General features: G+C 38.8%; 1 protein-coding gene and 1 long non-coding RNA gene across 4 annotated transcripts in view; both read left to right on the forward strand.

The window, feature by feature from the left end:
- Positions 1 to 1,729: 1,729 nt before the first annotated feature.
- On the forward strand, positions 1,730 to 5,024 carry LOC124400139. The gene is made up of 2 exons (XR_006928328.1): positions 1,730 to 2,683; positions 3,888 to 5,024. It is a non-coding gene; the product is annotated as an uncharacterized LOC124400139 (long non-coding RNA).
- A 2,053-nt stretch (positions 5,025 to 7,077) lies between these two features.
- The window catches only part of xpc (xeroderma pigmentosum, complementation group C), a 17,294-nt gene continuing 3,875 nt past the window's right edge, over positions 7,078 to 20,496 (forward strand). For 2 of the 3 annotated variants that reach the window (XM_046871770.1, XM_046871768.1), the window contains exons 1-12: positions 7,078 to 7,379; positions 9,449 to 9,724; positions 9,815 to 9,929; positions 10,395 to 10,479; positions 10,768 to 10,925; positions 11,911 to 12,031; positions 12,139 to 12,228; positions 12,319 to 13,131; positions 16,283 to 16,443; positions 16,747 to 16,828; positions 17,007 to 17,138; positions 18,257 to 18,426. In XM_046871770.1, the coding sequence (XP_046727726.1) occupies positions 7,265 to 7,379; positions 9,449 to 9,724; positions 9,815 to 9,929; positions 10,395 to 10,479; positions 10,768 to 10,925; positions 11,911 to 12,031; positions 12,139 to 12,228; positions 12,319 to 13,131; positions 16,283 to 16,443; positions 16,747 to 16,828; positions 17,007 to 17,138; positions 18,257 to 18,426 (2,318 nt within the window). In that variant the 5' untranslated portion in view covers positions 7,078 to 7,264. The remainder of the gene's footprint in view (positions 7,380 to 9,448; positions 9,725 to 9,814; positions 9,930 to 10,394; positions 10,480 to 10,767; positions 10,926 to 11,910; positions 12,032 to 12,138; positions 12,229 to 12,318; positions 13,132 to 16,282; positions 16,444 to 16,746; positions 16,829 to 17,006; positions 17,139 to 18,256; positions 18,427 to 20,496) is intronic. The other variant, XM_046871769.1, reaches the window with a different exon arrangement.

Raw genomic sequence — 20,496 nt, forward strand, 5'->3', positions numbered from 1 at the left:
TTGAAGGCCATCTGAGGGTTTTTGCACAACTTATCAGCCTCCATTTACTCCAAGGAATAGACAATAACACTAACCAGATTTTATTAAGTGCCATCTGGGCAATTGTGTAGATCTTAACGCACTTTTCTTGTCTTAATGTGAAGGCCTCCAGGCTTAAAACCGTGCTGGTAGGTGGACTGATGAGTCTGAATTACCTCTAGGTCTGAATCATTGTTTAAATATATGTATGTTTGTTTATGGTGCCTGGAAAAACGACTATCATTCACTGCACTCAATGTTCTTGAGACCCACCATGACTCTGACCAGGATAAAGCACATATAAAGAAGGAGGAAGGTATGAATTTTTAAACTCCTGTGTCACTAAATGAGTAGAAAATAGACCCCCAGCCAAAAATATCCAGCCAACAGTAGTAATGAAGTGGGATAAGGATTTCCAAAGATTAAAAGTCTAATTAAACAAAAGGTACCTGGTTAAGTACACAGATTTATAAAACTGCAATTTGAATCTCCATATATGGTGTGTTTCCCTCTCACTATGGACTATAATGTGTCTGGATTCGATGTGCCTCATCGATCTGATCGTTCTCTTGGCTGTTCAGTGCACTGTGCAGTGATGTATCTATGGCAAAACGTTCCAAACTATGTGTAGGACGTTCCTGCGAAGATGAAGTCACCTTCGCAAGTTTACAAGCGTGTACATCATCTACCATTGGCTATGAATACTCCGGTCCCTGGCTTTTTCCGAACAGATTGTTCACGTGAAAACCTCTGTGACCTCCAGATGACGTCCAGTGGTTCCAAGATTACCGTGCATTGTTTGTTATTTCAGCACGCATGATGCTGAAACATTGGGAGTTCACAGTGTTAAAGCTACTTTTGTGTTTGCTAGACTCTTAGGAGCACAACACTCATACACTGCTAAGAAATGAGTCCTACCATGGAAACTGGATCTCTGTTTAAGAATGAGCACCAAAAAAAATGTGCAGACCTACAGAGTGCATTAGATGCTGATCACAAATGTTGAGCTCAGTAGCCATAAAGACTGTATAAGACTGTAGAAAGAACATTACTTGTAATCTTATACTCCAGTACTCATGTTAGTTCTCACTCTCCAGTGTTCTGTATTGTTGAAAGATTTATGATCAAACTCTTGATGTCACCCAAATAAAGATGGGTTCCCCTTTTGAGTCTGGTTCCTCTCAAGGTTTCTTCCTCATTACATCTAAGGGAGTTTTTCCTTGCCACAGTCTCCATGGCTGCTCATCAGGGATAAATGCACACCATTCACCTTGACTGCTGATTTCTGTAAAGCTGCTTTGAGACAATGTCTGTTGTGAAAAGCGCTATAGAAATAAACTTGACTTGACTGTAGACTACTAATTGTGATTCTAGAAAATAGTGAGCTGAATATGAAAAGGTGAAGCACGTGCTTCTCGGTGAAGGTGTTTTCAGTGGGTTTTAGTGGGTGTGTGATACAAAAAAACGCACTTTCAGCTGTCTTTGATTACCACGTGCGTGTCGGGACTGAATCCATCATGAGAGAGGAGCACTAATATACGCCATACATACCACACGACTTTTTATACGATGGTGTCCGCTTTTGGAACGTGGCCCAGTGCTGTCCTGCTATTGGCTGTCCAGAAGAGGGGCGGGGAAGGGGGATTGAGCCTTGCCTTTTCCACAGTCTTCCTCCTCTCTGTCTGCGCGAGAGAATGGACCGGAGGCGCACGCAGCCGCAGCTCCAGCTCCATCTTCAGCCGGCCCGCTTAAAACCTGGCCCTGTTCACACGAGGACAAGTGAAGCTACTCACTGTGTCCTTGCCGGGTTTCAGACGGACCCCGTAGCGCACTGCATGGACACTAAAGCCGTTGTGGGACAGCAGGAATCCTGCTGCGTGGCTAAACTTTCAACTTGGTGCGCTTTTTTCCCAGTTTACGCGCCGCATCTCGCGGGTCCGGACCCGGTGACTCATCCGTCATCAGTCCATCGCGGACTGCTCGCCTGCGCCATGTCTCCTTTCCGCCGGTCACTGCTGTAACCGGGACCGGGACATTCTCTTGTTTTTTTTTTTTTTTTAATTATTATTTATTTTTTGCGCACATTGTCCTCTTTGCACAATCAAACTCGACTCGTTAAACCTGTAGTCGAGGACGTGCAGAATGTGCGGGTTTTGCGGGTTTTCCCTTTACCTGGCACGCAGAAGGCACCTAACCGGCCGTCTTGCCCCAGACCAGACCATATTACGCATCTTTTTTCTTTTCTTTCTGCCTTTCTTTAAACCCTATTTAGCGTGCTTCACCTGGCAAAATGGCAACAGATTTCATTCCATCAGGTGCAGATTTCTTTTTCTGAACACTTTTTCTCTGTTTTTGTCTCACGCGTCTGTCGCTCCTTTTTGCGCTTCTTTTGCGCCTTGCGCATTTTTAAGCATTTTCGTTCGCAGTTGAGGGCAGACAGACAGAGACACAAGCAGACAGACAACAGGTGCTCACTCAATCACGGTGTGCATGCGCATGCATGAATGACTGAATGAATGAATTAATGCACTCCATCATCTGTCTTCATTGCAGGAATGTCGCATTCGACACAATAGGCTTTATTATCATCAACTGTATGCATCTCTTGATTTTTTAGCGTACACAGACTAGTCATGTCTTGAGTTCGAGGACGTCTCATTACACGGTGAGTAGGACTGGGAAAAATCCAGTGAGGATGCTGACCGTCTAAAACGCACTACTACACTATTATCATATATAATATAGGACATTGTATATAATATCTTTGTATTAGGACAGAAAGGTTATTTGGACATGTGGTGTGCTTTTTGTCGGACATGTCTGTGTCCATGTGTATAGGTATACGAATCTAATTAGTTTTATGTCCATGTGGATTTTAAGGAGACATTGTAATACACAAATTCGCCGCTAGGGGTTAGCATGTCCAGGTGACTTCTTATCTGGATAAGCATAGGGGCGAGTCCAGGTTTGTAGACATGGGGCATATTATAGAGTCTCACGAACTAATTAATTAGAATGCAAATTATGACTCTAAGGGAAAAATAATTTATTAAATAAAAACCTTTTTCTTGTATCAGTGAATAAGTATGTGGTCTACTCAAAGGAAGGTTGTAAGTTCAAATCCCAATCAAGTATGTGAGACCTTTAACCATCAGCTTCTTACTTGTATTTTGTTTTATTTTTAAGTGGATGAAGGTGTCAGATAATTGAGTGCTTAAATGTAAAGTTTAATTGTTAAAATATTTACAGTCGATTTGAATAATTTTTGAGGCACAGCATATCCATGTTTTTCAGGTGAAAGGTATGCAAATGTACTGTACTCTAGAGAGTCATCATTATCATCCCAATCAACTACATCATCCTAGTCAGAAAAAGAATGGCAACATAATGGCTATCCTTTAACGCCATAACATCAGTTCATTACAGTTCATTTATACATTATATGAGATTAGAGGGCAGTACTGGAGTAGTAACTGAGGCAAATTATTTCAGGGGTGATATCTGCCATCGAGTGCCCCCTTGTGTGCCCACCTACCCTTCTGCAAAGATAGTGTTTTCTGTAGGGTAGTGTTTTCAAGTGGTTCTTTCGTGCCTTCTGGTAAAGCACAATCTCTTCAGACCTGTCCTAAAGAACTGCCTGTGATCAGTCATCTTTCTGGGAGTCATAACACGGTGAACACGTCTAAATCAATAAAACATATGGATAGTCTGCATAAATAATGTGAGTATGTAAATGTTTGACTTTGTGCTTTTTCCTCCTCCCCCTCTCTTTTTCTCTCTCTCGCTCTCTATCTCTCATGTGGTCTCAGAACTGCTCTCTGTCCTGTATGGCTTTTTATTCCTATCTGATAGTTTCGTGTTTCATATAGGGATGGAAGCCATGCAGGGCTGGGAGCCTACGTCGTCATGGAGACTGGCCAGAGTTGAGTCTGGTGGCTTTTTTGCCAAACAGCTGTCTTCACCTGTCAACTAAAAGACGCACACACACACACACACATACGCTCGTCCTGGCACGAGTCCGGGTCCAGATGCCCAACGGGCGCTTTTTTGCTGCAGGGAGACTGTGTGAAACTGTGCTGCCAGTCGAGTTTACAGACAGCTCTCTGAAGTAATCCTAACACACACAAACACACACACACACACACACTCTCAGGAGCCGGACATCTGCTGCAGAGCTGCACAAAGACAGATGTTCATTTGCATCCAGCAACACCAGGTATACACACACACACACACACACCAATTCTAATAGACTTCACTGGCTGTTGCTGAGCTTTTAATGAGTAAAGGTGCAGCCTCAGGCTCGGTGAAGCAGACCTGCAGGGAGCTGATTCATGTCACTGAGAGTTAGTTTAACAGACAAAGACACTGCTTTTAGCACTAAAGCCACAACTGGGGATTTCAATTTATTTGCACATAATTTATGACATTCACCCGCTCATCTGTTCAGGTGGATTACTTTAGAGTGCAGTGGGAGGGTTCATGACTCTGATATTTACACATTATGGCATTTGAACCAACACTGAAATCTTTTTTTAAAGAGCACAGAAGTGTAAAGCATTATTCGACAGACTGGAAACTTTGCTTTCAGATCTTTCCTGCTGTAGCCCCACCATTCAAACGCATGTTCTTCTTTTTTTTACCACATTAAAATGAAATGTTTTATTTAGGCTTTAAGACCACAGTGCACTCAAGTTTCTCGAATCTTACCAGTCAGAAGGTGTTACTAAATTTTCTATTACAGCCAGAAGACACAGGGTTATATGAATGCTCTTTTGGTGATTTGTTATCATTTTTGTTTTTACAGACAATTCATGGGGAAATGTATATTAGATTTTTCACCTTTAAACGGATTTGAAAGGGAAAAAAAGCATGTGTGATTGTTTATTAAGTTTTTATTTTTACAATTTTGGTAGGAATGTCTACTGTCAGAGGTTTTTAACAGTCTGAGGTGAAAAACTGCAACATTTTCCCCCACAGAATAAAAAAACAAGCTGTGTGCTTTGCTTTGTTTGTCTTATTAAGCTCAAGCGCATGAAAAAAACATGAAAGAATGTGAGAGAACGATTGTTAATAGAATCTGTAATGTATGTAATGTAACTATACAAAGCCTTTCTGATCAATCCTTCATCATTAGTATATAATTCCCAGAGACACCTTGACATAATCAGAACTGGAGTGATTATTTTAATTGGATATAATATCATATTGAGAGAGCGAAAAAAAGGAAGGAATGATTGTTAATATATGCTGTAATAAATGTAATATTAAGAACTTGCTTGTTTTATGTCCTTTCCATATTTAAACTTATTATAAACAGATTTTTAAATAGGTATAAGCCCTTTATCAGATGAATAAAAATGTTAACATTGAATGTGGTATAGAAGCAATAAACCACTTCACAGTGCACTGTTATTAAAAGATTGGAAGTCAATTTTTGTTTCTTGTCAGGCTTTAGAAACCACCTCATCAATGATTATTGACTCAATTCTCTTTTATTCTTTATTTTTCTTAATTAAAGGAATGAAAAAATGTGCATAGCAAATATTCATTCATCCATAGTATTTTCCATTTTCTATTACACAAACCTGTCTGTTTATATGTTTTTTTCAGAAACCAAATACATAAAGCCTTTCAGATCACTGCTTCATCATTAGTATATAATGCCCAGAGACACCTTGAGGTAATTAGATCTGACAAGAAAAGATGAAATTGCAAAGCAATGCAGCTGAAGCAGGAGGGTTAATGTGTGCCTGCTCTTGCATGTTCTAACACTTCTCTTTTTATATCTTTTATACAATGTCACAAACAAGACTCGAGTTCATTTTGTGAACTGGAATCCAATGTGAAGCTTTTTTTATTGAAAATTACACTGTATAACACTGTATATCAAGTAACTTCTATTTATACTTCAAAAGGTCTGATCTGCAACTTTCAAGCGTTCAAGTATTCATTCAATTGCCCGAAAAATGAAGTGTGGGTGTTCACACTTTCTTCTCTTGGCTGTTTTCCTGCTGCTTTGTCTCACAAACAGATATTTAAATTGAGACGTATAAACAGTTTAACCATTGTCATGTCACAAAAGTTTCATCTCTGCCAAATGTAGCAAGATTTAGTGTTAAAAAGACTGAGTAAATAGACAGAAGAGAAATGTGTTAAAAACTTGGGTTTTGGTTTCATAATTTGAATTGTACATTCATAATTCACTGAATCGAAGTTGTAGTTCATGAAACAGCAAAACACTGCAATTTATTTGATACACAACTGTAGTACTGAGAGCTAATTCATCTAAAAGGGTTGGGAAAGAAAAATACAAGTGGAAGCTGTAACTATGATCAAATGCTGCCACTTTACAAAAACAAACATTCCTGTGGGCGGGACTTATACATTCTAGAGAGCATTTCATTGGACGAACATGAGACTAGTACTGGATTATTGATCAATAAAGGTAACACGGATGAAATTGTTTTTTTTTTTTTAATCTAGAATAACTCTAGAATTGAATTGCAATTACAATAATAATACTAATTGCAGTTTTAGAGTTCTAGAGTTATTACAATTACAATATTCATTGTAATTCTATTCTAGAATAACTCTAGAATAGAATTAAAATTATTATTGTTATTTTTACTAGATATAATATAATATTAGGGTCAGATATAAAATGTTTAATTAGATAAAAGTTTGATTTCAATGGAAACTATTTGAAAACATTTGAGAACACTGTGGGATATCTGTATTGCACTGTATGTTCAGCTTCAGACATAGTTAGTTAAAACATTTTTTTTACAGCGTTTTACCCTAGAACCGTCCGTACACACCACAAATTTAAGTAAAAAAGGTTAATTTATGAAATAAAATGATGTACAACACCGCACTCTAGTGTTAATAGCCCCTGAGTTCTGACGTCACCATTGTGGCGGTGTTATAAACACCTCGCTTTTTTAAACACTTGCACTAGCACTGAGTGTGAACTAAACGGCGCATATGTATCCTTTGGAGTGCACTACACCTTAAATAAAACGCGGGTTGACGTTCAGGCTTTGTACCGAACCGGAAGTGACGTTTAGCGGCACGCTTCTGTGTTATTCAACAAGACACGCTCGATGCTTGTGTAACTGTGGTGTGTGAATGAAGTTACACAAACAGCCACACACACGCGCGGTTCCTGCACTTTGAACACGTCGAGCTGTTTTACTTTATATCTTAATTTATTTTAAACTGAAACGGGGCACGGAAAGCTAACATGGCTAAACATAAACGCCGGGCAGAAGCTGCTGTGAGTGAAAAGGACACCGCGAAGAAGAAGAATCAGGCGGTGAAGAAGAGCAAAACTGCCCCTAAAACGCGGGCCATCAAAGGTAGACAGGAAGTTCAACCTCCACCATCCACCCATCTCTCTCTCACACACTTTCTTTCTTTCTTTCCCAACATTAGTTTAGAGTTAAACAGACTTAAAGAGCGGTTCGTGGTGTTAAACTTCACTTTGCTCCATGCAGCAGTAACATTAAGGCTGTGTTCGACTTTTCGAAGCCCTGCAGCTGTTTATTTATTTCTGCAGCTGCACGGGGCAGATGTGCACTTCTGCATGGCTGCTCTTGTGGATCTGAGGGGAGGCAGGAGAGTAACTGGTGCACACTGTGTGCGTGCGAAGTGAATCGTTTCCTCGCTCCAGAACTAAAGTGGCGTTCCGGCGCCTGTAATTGAATCAGAGTTCCCCCTCTGGAGGTTAAGTAAGGACTCGAAATACGCCCACTGGGGGAAATGGGCGTGTCTTCATGAGATCTTATTTAACATGGGGCGGGGGAGGGGGGGTAAGATACAATCTATTCTATACACACAGGGTTGGATAAAGTGTGAAGGTTAGAATAAAATATAAATAAAATATTTATTTAGTAATCACTGGACACCTATTTTAAATCTGAGAGCCTTTAGTTTCTTTCCTTCACCCCCTTCTTCCAAATGGACAAATTTTCTGTTCTGATCTCAACAAGTCTGGGCGAACTACTGAGTAGGCACCAATTAGAGGACGCATCTTTATGATGCCATCATGTAGACTTCTTACAAAGTATTTTACAGTATTTTAAAATGACAAAAATACAAAACACTAAAGTTTCTAGATACAAAATATGAAGCCACTTTCATCAATCATCTCAAATATAAATGACAAAATCCTATTTTATATTTGAAATACACACTGCCCATCTCTGTATACACAACTATATATATATATATATATATATATAGATATAGATATATATATATATATATATAGATATATATATATAGATATATATAGATATATATATAGATATATATATATAGATATATATATATATATATATATATATATATATAGATATATATATATATATATAGAGAGAGAGAGAGAGAGAGAGAGAGAGAGATGGCAGTGATATATATATATATATATATATATATATATATATATATATATATATATATATATATATATATATATATATATATAACAACACGGTCCATTGGCAATATATTGACAATATTGAAACCAACATAACAAGAAATATTGGAATATTAACATTTGATATATATAGTCATGTATTATAACAGATGGTGTCTATAACCATCAATAGATTAAAATTCAGTAGTTCTGCAAGGTTGGGTACTGAGTTTTACTTTATTTGTTGCAAGTTATAGTATGTAACAGCAGAATCTGTCATTGTTCTATAAAGAGTTCATAGTTACTTCACTATTCACAATGCACAGTATCATTGGCCACAATCCTTTTCACATTCTTTTATACAATTCAAGTATCACACATCACTTGTTGCACCCAATAAACCCTTTTGGATCTCACACCACCTTTGACATCCGGCTGCCTTCGACCGTCTTTAGACCTCATGTCACCGTTATCCTCTGACCTTCTTTCCATTGTGGTTCGATCCACATTCTTCCTAGATTATATATTAACAATGGTGCAAGGGCAGCTCAATTATTAATATAAAAAGACACTACAGTCTCATTTATACCTAGCACTTTAAATACATATTTATTATGTGAACACAGCAATAATTGCACAGATCAAAGTACCCATGTTCTAAATGATTCCTATTTTAACTTGCTTATATTCTAAATAATTATCTCCTCAGAGTGACTTTCTCTTTACACAAACAACTCCTTTTAGTTGTTCTCAGGTCAAGATTTTTATTAGTGGTGTGTCCCAGCCATGCTGTTTTTCAAAAGAACATGTTCTTACTCACACCGTACTCGTCTAATGACTCACTTTAACGCACACATACTTTTCCAAAGTACACAGAAATGTGATTATAATATAATGCCTTGATTATTATAGTGTTTAACCTACAGCATTTGTTGTTCAGAATATGCAATACTAATAATGGTGCATAACATAATTATTATTATTATTATTCCTGATGCATGTGTTTAGCAGACAAGGTTACCAGAGCCAAAACTATTGCAAAGGCTGTCAAGCCCAGAGGCCAAGCATCGAAAAATGCACGGAAGCCGTCTGATGGAAAGAAGAGCAAATACTTCAGCGAGCCATTAAAAGAAGAGCCCGAGGACATTTTTGAAGATTCGAGCATGTCACTTCCAGAGAGTTCTGTGCTAAAGAGCAACGATTCCAACATAAAAGAAGAGAAAAAAGAAAACGATAACACGAGTGAGGAGAGTGATGAAGACGAGGATTGGGAGGAAGTGGAAGGTATGTGTGTGTACATTTATGTAAAAATAAATAAATAAATAGATGACAGTGTTCTTCAAGCATATGTGTTTGTGTGTGTTTTACATGCAGAACTTGCAGGCCCATTAGGACCAGCAGAAGAGGCAGACCAAGAACCTGCAGTTCCTTCTCAGCCTGTGGAGATTGAGATTGAGACAGCTGAGGCCAGGCTCAAGAGACAGAAAAAGTTTGTGTGTGCATGTTTGTGTGTGGGTGTGAGTCGGTGAGAGTCGGTGGGTGTGCGTGTGTTGGTTAATGAGGCATCTCTGAATGTGTTTCTTTGAACATTGAGTTCAAATTGGGTTGATTAAAGTCACACAAACTTCTGAAAACCATTAAAAAAAAATATATTGAATAATAAATCACCTGTCTACCTTCATCAGGAAATCTATTCGTCTAGCCACTATTATATATATATGCAAATTCCATCAGTGATTTTAATGGTCTGTATTTGCATATTAGAGCATGATTGGGTTTTATGTCTTGTGATGCAATAGCTGGACACATGTTCAATGCAAAGTCTGGATTTCCAGTGCGCTAAAGGTTGTACTCAAAAGCTAATTGACACATTTTATAAAATCTTTATTACGTGTCACACCATCAGCCAATAGAATGTGTAGGTTTCAGTGATGATGATCTTGATTGTTTCCAGGGAAAACAAGCAAGCTGAGTTTGAGATGTACCTGCGCAGAGCAATGAAACGTTTCACCAAGGAGATACAGATGGATACACACAAGGTGCGTGCCGAGGTGGCGAAAGTACTCACATCCTTCACAAAATTTCACATTTTGATATCTAGTGAATGACAACTTTGAATGACAAGACATTTACTTATGTACAGTAACTTAAGGACAGTAATAAAGTATTTGTATTTCATTACTTCCCACCTCTGGGTGTGTGCGCATACATATTTGTGCATGACTTGTCGGTATTTGACTTTTAAGTCATGACCATTTTTTTTATATATTTATGAACGAAGTTAGCCTGAGATTTCATCACATTCCTGTCATTTCTCTGTCGCTCAGGTTCATCTCCTATGTTTATTGGCTAGCGGACTGTTCCGGAACCGCCTGTGCTGTGAGCCTGACCTATTGGCCATCACTTTGTCTTTAGTTCCCCCCCACTTCACCACAGTTTATAAAAAACGTATCAACACCGTCTATCTGGAGGATCTTCTAAAGTGGTCAGTTGAAATCAAAATTCCCAAGAAAAAGTGTTCTCCTAATCATCAAGTATGAATTCCAACGATGCCAAAATCAGTGGCCAGGAGTCCAGGATAGCAATTCAATTCTGTTTATTCAGTTTTATTGGTATAGCGCTTTTACCGATGGACATTGTCCCAAAGCAGCTTCACAGAGATAAATAGGTGATAAAGTTCGAGTTTAGTTCCGATAAGTTTTTCCTTATAAATGTATCCCTAATGAGAGAGCCAGTGGTGACTGTGGAAAGGAAAACCTCCCTGAGATTGTATAAGGAAAAAGCCTTGAGAGGGGGCAGACTTAAAAAGGAAACTCATCCTCAACTGGGTGGCACAAAATGTCCATTTATTATAGTTTCAGAATCGGCAAAATAGAATGCTGTATACTGTTGCTCGTTACTGAAGACCCAGGTCAAAGGTCGCTGTTTTGACACCATTGCAGGGATCCAGTGCGAATTGCAGAAGGTGCTTGACACACTTCAAAAATAAAACTTCTAAGACACATTTCAGAAGTGGCAGGAACGCTGGGAGCGCTGTATTGCAGTGCAAAGGGACGTTTTTAAAGGCAATAGTGTGTAAACATAGACAAATGAAGTACTGTCTTATAAACAGAGCTAGTCACCTCAAATGTGGAAGAGAGTGGTTAGTGCTTTCTTCCATATTTGGCTGGCTTACGTGTCCCGCTAGCCTTCACCTTCCGTGGTTGGTAGATGTCATGTGCAACATAGGGCTAGCTAGTGGCTAGAAATTGGCAAATGAACAAGTTGGGAGCCAGACATTCCTTTTAACGTCCAAACATGTTACTCCTTTTTATGGACAGAGGAAAAAAAAAAAAAATGAGAGCAGCCTGTGGGTGTGGTGGAGAAAAATAGGAAATGCCAAACTAGTATAAGCTTTAAGCCTGGCAGTGTTGGGAATCACATGTTTTTATAATATTATATCTAGAAGCAATTTCTACATTTACACACAGGTTTAAGGAGACGTTCACACTAAACCCGGCTCTTCCTGAAGAGAAGGATGTGAGACTGGAAGAGCTGCTTGAGAGACGTTTGGGAAGTCTGTCTGCTCGTGATCATCAGGAGATGACCTATGTGAGAGACCTTTCGTGTCACCCAGACCTTGCTGAAAATATTGAGGTACATTTACAGAATACCGTACACGCAGAAGGTTAAAATAAAAATATGTCATTGTTTCTTAGCTGTTCCTGTTGGTGCTGAGGTCACTGCGCCTCTACTGTCGACTGGTGCTTTCACTACAGCCAATATCCTTCAAGCCAACAACAAAAACGGTAGGTTTGTTTGTGTTTTGATGGACATGAATTTGTAATGCATTTCAGAATGAATGAACTAGTAAAGTATGTTGTCTTTTTTATTTACAGGGTAAAGCAAAGACCTCCAGAAGTCCTCCTTCTAAAGACAAATCTAATAAAGCTGATAAAAAGCCACCAGAACCCAAAATTTCCCTGGGGTCCAAACGCCCATCTTCCAGTGCGGAGGGGCAGCCAAAGAAAGGAGGAAAGAGACAGAAAAGAAATGTTGAGGATCGAGAGGTCAAAAAGAAAGAAGTAGATGGACAAAGGCCAAAAAATACCAGAAGAAGAAGTACTGCATCCAAAGTGTCATATAAAGAGGAGAGCAGTGACGGGGATGAGGAGCTTAGTGATGATGAGGAGTTTCAGCCGACCAGTGAGGAAGACAGTGACGATTTGGTTGATGCAAAAAAGTCAAAGGGTAAAGAAAAGGGCAAAAGTCAGGCTTCACGACGTTCTAGCAAGACCAAGAAGAAAACCAGGAGGGATGAGGAGGAGGAAAAAGAAGATGAAGAAGAAGAAGACTATGACGACGAAGAAGAAGATGAGCTAGTATGCAAAAAGCAATGGAGGAGAAAGAGGCAGGGAAAAGGCAATGATGAATGGATTGAGGTGTACCTGAAAGAGGCAAAGAAATGGATATGCATTGGTGTCGATCAAGGGGTGGACCACCCAAAGCTCTGCTCCAACCAGGCCACTCAGCCAATTACGTATGTTGTGGGTATAGATGATAACGGTTACCTGAAAGACGTGAGCAGCAGATACGACCCCACCTGGCTCACGTCGTCACGGAAACGGCGTATCGACTCAGAGTGGTGGAAGGAGACTTTAGGCTTCTTCGAGTGTCCTGATTCTAAACAAAAGCAGATAGAAGACAAAGAGGTACAACAAGATGACAAGAATTTAGTTTTACTCCATGAATTGCTTAATAGGTTTGGGTTTCGTTATTTAGCCTGAATTCTAAATGGCTTTCGGGTCACTGTATGCACACTAGATGGGGGATGTAGTATGAATCATCTATTGGTTTGAATACAAATGGGTGACGGTTTAATAGAAAAATAGAAAAAGTGTCTAGAAAAAAATTAATGCATCGGCTCTCTATGAGCCAGAACTTTGATCATTGTTCTGAGATATTTGCTTGTACCTCGGTGTTTTTATAATGATGGTGATGTGCATTGCTCCAACATCTCCCATACATGTTCATTCGAGTTGAGATCGAATGACAGAGAAGGGCATTGCATATGGTTTCCACTATTTTCTTCCTCATCAAAGAGTTCAGTATTCACTATATTGCCAAAAGTATTTTCACCAATCCAAATTATTGAATTCAAGTGTTCTAATTACTTCCATGATTACAGGTGTATAAACTCAAACACCTGGGCATGCAGACTGCTTCTATAAACATTTGTGAAAGAATGGGTTGCTCTCAGGAGCTCAGTGAATTCCAGCATGGTACCGTTACAGGATGCCACCTGTGCAATAAGTCCAGTCATAAAATTTTCGCAACTAAATATTCCACAGTCAACTGTTAGTGGTATTATAACAAAGTGAAAGCAATTGGGAATGACTGCAACTCAGCCACAAAGTGTTAGACTGGATTCTGGGACACATAGTGCACAGAGGTCACCAACATTCTGCAGAGTCAATAGCTACAGACCTCCAAACTTCATGTGGCCTTGAGATTAGCTCAAGCACAGTGTGTAAAGAGCTTAATGGAATGGGTTTCCATGGTAGAGCAGCTGCATCCAAGTCTTACATCACCAAGTGCAATGCAAAGCATCGGATGCAGTGGCGTAAAGCACGCCGCCACTGGACTCTAGAGCAGTGGAGATGTGTTCTATGGATTGACGAATCATTCTTCACTGTCTGGCAGTCCGATGGATGAGTCTGGGTTTGGCGGTTGCCAGGAGAACAGTACTTGTGCATTGTGCCAAGTGTAAAGTTTAGTGGAGGGGGATTATGATGTGGTGTTGTTTTTCAGGAGTTGGGCTCGGCCCCATAGTTCCAGTGAAAGGAACTGTAATTGCTTCAGCATATCAAGACATTTTGGACAATTTTATGCTTCCAACTTTGTGTCAACAGTTTGGGGACGGCCCGTTCCTCACAAATGCGCTTCTGGACGCATGGTTAAAAATATCCAAAACTAAACCTTGTGGAAAGCCTTCCCAGAACAGCTGAAGCAGTTATATCTGCAAAGGGTGGGCCAACATCATATTAAACCCTATGGATTAAGAATTGACTGTTACAACAGTTTATTTGCATGTAAAGGCAGTGAATACTTTTGGCAATATAGTGTGTGTGTGTGTGTGTGTGTGTGTGTGTGTGTGTGTGTGTGTATGTATGTATGTATGTATGTATGTATGCATGTATGTATGTATATATATATATATGTGTATATATATATATATATATATATATATATATGTATATATATGTATATATATGTATATGTGTGTGTATATATATGTGTGTGTGTGTGTATATATATATATATATATATATATATATATATATATATATATATGTATATAATGTATATATATGTATATGTATGTATGTGTGTGTTACCATATTTTTAGGCTATAAGCCGCTACTTTTTTCCCACGTTTTGAACCCCGCGGCTTAAACAACAAAGTGGATTATTTATGATTTTTTCCTGGGTTTTTCCCGGTTTCACAAACTTCAAGCCAAAAAACTGAACCGCATAACATTAGACCAATGAAATTTTCCGAACGGAAACGAAAAAAACGCACCTCACCTGTGTTCTGAGCTGCACGGCATCGGGAGAAAAACTTTTTAAGCATGACGCTGCCAAAAGATAAACTCCAGAGAGAAATAGTTGTGAAAGGAAGGAGGAAGACAGTGAACAATGACTTTCTTGGTAGGCTACTGTTTAGATACAAGCCGTTGTAGCGCGTTGAGTCTGGGTGAAGGGAGAGCTCGCTAACTCCAGTTGCAACAGAAATCATATAAGCACAGACAGGTTTCCAAAACTCATGCTTTTTTTATTATTCTTGGCAAAAGCGTTACGGGTTAGTCAAAGAAACTTAGAAATGAGCACCAGAAAATAATATGGACATAATCCGCAGTCTCACGCAGTAATAGCGGAAAAATGCAGTGCCAAGCTATTCCCAAAATACCGCTATGCTCCTGAAGGAAGCGCAACATATTCCACCCGTTACACCGTGTGTAACGTGTCTTTCGTTAAAGCCAGTGTAAAGTTCATTAGTGTAGACAATTCAGTGGGTGCGGCTTATATATGGGTGCGCTTAATAGTCTGGAAATTACGGTATGTATGTATGTATGTATGTATGTATACTATATAGTGTATATACGTATGTACATATATACATACACACATACATTATATATGTCAGAGATGGGCAACTGGTGGTTTGCAATATCTTTAAATACGGCCCTCGGGACCATGTCAGTCTGATCGCTGAAAAATGAAAAGACTGCTTTCGTATTAGGATGTTAATCCTCCAACCAGGAGAGGGCACTAGTTTCTGCCAGTCACCCTAGTAATTAAAACATAGTAGTATTATGCACATTATTTTGAAATGTAACCAAAATTTGTAAAAAGTTTAAGGGGGCACCCATGTGTTTGGTGTGTTTGGTCTAAAAACCGGTTATTAAGCATTTGAATGTAAATCAACATCACACCACTGCTCACACAGAAAAATATTAAAGATACACCAGTGACGCCAGAACTGCTCCCATCTCAGATTTAAAAGGTAAAATAATCTGGCTTCCTGGTAAGGAGAAAAAATTCTGGTCCTCATTACTATGAAAGTTGTCCATCCCTGCTTTATGATAAAACACATAATGTGTAACCTTTAAATGACTTTTCCTATAAAATGCCTGTGTGTTATGAACATTAGAATAGGGCTGTGTAAGAAATATTGAATATTTTAAATACAGTTTTATTTAAAACCACAAAAAAAGACACTTTACAATTTCTCTTTATATGCTCCCCCTCCCCCTAACTCTTTTTTTTTTTCTTACACATATGCTTGTTTCTCCATTATAGCTGCAGGAGACGTTGATGAATAAGCCATTGCCAACATCCATATCGGAGTATAAAAACCACCCTCTGTATGCATTGGAGAGGCATATGCTGAAGTACGAGGCACTGTACCCCACCACTGCCACCATTTTGGGCTATTGTCGAGGAGAACCTGTCTATTCACGGTAGTGTGTGTGTGTGTGTGTGTGTGTGTGCAAGGGCTGCTGGGGAATGTGACTCGGCGAAGTCCTTCAGATGTGTGCAGTCAAGGTTATAGCACAGATCCTGACTCTTTGACTTGGTATCAGAACACAGTTCATGGACCTGGATACCTAAAAACCTTCAGAACGATTTAGGAGTGTAATTAGGGTTCGATTAGATATATATTTTTTTACCCATATGTGTATAATGGCATAGAAGAGCACACACTTGCACATTTTTTTATTGTATTGGTCAGCGCTATTGATTCGTTTGTGTTGCATTTTCAGGGACTGTGTCCACACCCTGCATTCCAGAGACATCTGGTTGAAGCAAGCACGCACCGTTCGATTGGGAGAGGAGCCTTACAAGGTGAGAAATTACTCTGCTACCCATCAGATGGTTAATTTACCTGTCAGAATGCTAAAGAAATAAAAAGTGCAGGTATATTCCTGCCGAAAAAGATTGTCACGTATAACAGTTGAGTCCTGCTCTCAAATTTAACATGATGCATTGCTAAAATGGCCTTTTTATCCCCCTGTTGGTTCAGATGGTAAAGGGCAGCTCGAACCGTTCCCGGAAAGCCAGGATGATGTCTGAGAACAAAGAGAACAAGGACCTGGCCCTGTTCGGCCACTGGCAAACTGAGGAGTACCAGCCTCCTGTAGCCATCAATGGCAAGGTGAGCAAAATAATTATATTTGTCAGGTAAGATTTACATTTATTATTTATATTATTTTATAGACACCCTTTTCCAGAGTGACATATTTCATTCATACAACTGAGCAACTATTGGGGTTAGGGGCCCTGGACTGGCAGCTTGGTGTGACTGGGATTTTGACCTTGACTCATGACCTTTCAATCCAATATCCAATGCCTTAAGCACTAAGCTACCACCTTCACCTACAAGGAATTTGACTTAGCAGTTAGTTCTTTAACTGATGGCACAGACGGTACACATTTGCTGCCTCTGTGCTCTAGGATTCCCACATCAAGCCTGAATTTTGGTTTTGTCTGGGTAGAATCTGTTCTCCATGTGTCTACTTTGTTTTAGTCTAATTTCCCCCCGATTCACCACAAATCTATACAAATGCAGTGTTTACTAAAGAGTAAACGTATGAGTAGATTTATTTATACACAATCACAATCAATAGAATCACAATCAAGTACAGGAAAAAAAGGAAAAAATAGTTAAACTATACAGATGAAAAGACTTATTAAACAGTGTGTCATGATCAACACTATGTGGTTGAACCCTTCAATCTAATTGGTCAGAAGATGAGGATACATTTCTTTTCCTAACAGCAGCTTAGGCAGTTATTGTTCTTTAGCTATTACAAAAAAAATAACACTTCTCTGTTAATACCCACAATCTTCTATGAGGCGGCTCATACAAAGGGACCCGTGCCAGGCACATGAGTCCACGTGATCTAAGCCTTGTAATCAACAGCTTTTCAAAAATGTGTTGTTGAATAAAGAAAAATGTATGATGAGAGAGTGAGAGAAAGTGAGTTTGCTACATGGCGTGGCCATTCAGCATGTGTGGGTTGGTGTTAATGAAGGTTTTCCAGGTTGTTATTGAGCTTGGGGAAAAAATGTGTCTGTGTCTGGGCCTTTTTGTTTTTATAGTTCAGTGTCCTGACGCTGAGGGAGATGGATGTCAGAGCTGCTGGTCTGTAGTCAAGATTGATGATTATTGACTTTTCGGGGGCCGGAAAGTGAATGGCACTTTTAAAGCAAGCAGGAACAATACAAAGGTCTAAAGATTGGTGTTTGTGTGTGTGTTTGTGTCTATTGCAGATTCCACGTAACGATTTTGGAAACGTGTACATGTTTCAACCGTGCATGTTGCCAGTGGGGTGTGTGCACTTGCATCTGCCTAATCTGAACAGAGTGGCTCGAAAACTCAACTTGGACTGTGCTCCTGCTGTAACAGGCTTCGATTTCCATGGAGGATACTCGCATGCTGTGTAAGTGTGTGTCTTTTATAATGGCAAAATCTCAAAGCGTAATAATTGAAACGACAAGCCACAAGCTGCACACATGGAAATTGCTGAAATGTTGTTCAGACACAACAGAATGTAAAGGTGCTTCTGAAGGATAGATCCAAGAGACAAAGGACACACAATCATCTGCACTGACATTATATTTATGGCAAATGGCAGATGCTCTTCTACAGAGGCCATGTATGGAAGTTCTTGAAGAACAAACTCCATTAGATCAGAAAGAAAACTCATCCTGGCCCTGATAGTCAGATTCTGATTATTACTGTATGCATTCAGGTAGAGAAAAGACAAATCACTTTGGAGGGATGCAGGTTTATAGGTACAATCATAGACATGACCTAGCCTACACAGAATCTAATGGTCTTCAGTTTGGGGTAGTATACTTTTTGTTAATAATTCCAAAAATGACAGTACATAATTTTTTAACAAAATAGATAAATTTACAGTACCGGTAGCGGGTGCATGGATGAGCTCCGGTTCGTGAATAAAAAATAAATGTATATGAGCACCTTGCTGAAATAAAAGACAGGGCAGAGGCATAATGATGAGGTTGAGTTGAGGGCACCTTAATCACTATTCTTAATGTCTATGCACCTCCAGGAAGTAAATGTTCTTTTTTTAAGACTTTGATAGATCTAATAACATCTGAATCGCAGGGCATTTTTATCGGCAGGGGGATTTTAATGTTTTATAAGACTTTAAATTAGATTCTTCGAACTCTTCCTCTTAACTAGTGAGCCCATTCTGGAAACGGATAAACACAATGTTAAAAGAAATAGGTTTGATTAATGTATGGAGAGACTCCCATCCAGGACAAAGAGAATATGGACATTATTCAATCCCACATACATCCTGTCCAAGAAGTGATTACTTTTTTTGCATTACGAAAAGACAAATTCTGAATAACAAATTGCACCATAGGATTAATTGATATTTCTGATCATGCTTCAATATCAGTTTTTCTAAATGTATAGAATAAACTCTAGCATCCTGAATAAAAGAGCGATTAGGGAACAACTTATAGAAGAAATAGATAAATATGTGGAGCAGAATGATAATGGATTAGTCCCACCTACTATATTATGGGATGCATGTAAAGTGGGGAAAAATAGGGGTAAAATAATAGCTATTATGTCCAAATAAAAAATAATGTGGGCTTGAAAAAGTTAACACACTTACAAATAGATAGAAAATTAAATTGGATAACCTACATACACAGGAAATTGAGGAAAAAACTAAAGTTCCTAATGCAAAAATATTATGAGTCTGTAGGCAAAGACATGAAGTTATTTGCCAGAATGTTACGCAAGCAACAAGCCGACTTGACGATACAGAAGATACAAGACCCGATATAAAAACACATTTAAGTCAGAAGATATTCAGAGAGTGTTTAAAAATTATTATAAAAATCTGTATACTAAATCACAGACTGTAGATCCTATTAAAATTTATTATTTTCTCATTTCTTTAAAACTCCCTTTGGTGATTGATACCTGGGTGCTAATTTAACTGCAGATATAACTGAAGAGGAAATAAATAAAGCAATATCCAGGCTTAAAACGAATAAATCACCAGGACCAGACAGATTTCATTCCGAATGGTATATGTTATTCAGGCAACAACTTTTTTAATTGTCACCATTTTATTATGTTTTACACAGAAGAGATTTGCCACCCTCGTGGCGAGAAGTCATTATTTCTGTATTCCAAAAGAGGGGAAAATAAACAAGACTACACATCTTATAGACCAATCTCCGTCCTGAATATGGACTATAAGCTATTTGTCTCAGTTCTGTCTAAAAAGCTTGAATTGATGATGCTGGAACCAGTTAACTCAGAGTAATCTGGTTTATTCGGCTGTAGGCAAACGCAAGACAACATTAGACGGACTATCCATAATATCAGTCATATTCAAGATTCTAATTTACAAGCTGTCCTTCTTGATGCCAAGAAGGCTTTTGATTCAGTTAGTTGGCTTTTTCTTAAGATAAATGAGAAATTTATGAAACATATATTCGTGTCTTACCATGAATAC

Source organism: Silurus meridionalis, chromosome 17 (genome assembly GCF_014805685.1).
Source record: "Silurus meridionalis isolate SWU-2019-XX chromosome 17, ASM1480568v1, whole genome shotgun sequence".
Classification (NCBI taxonomy): domain Eukaryota; kingdom Metazoa; phylum Chordata; class Actinopteri; order Siluriformes; family Siluridae; genus Silurus; species Silurus meridionalis.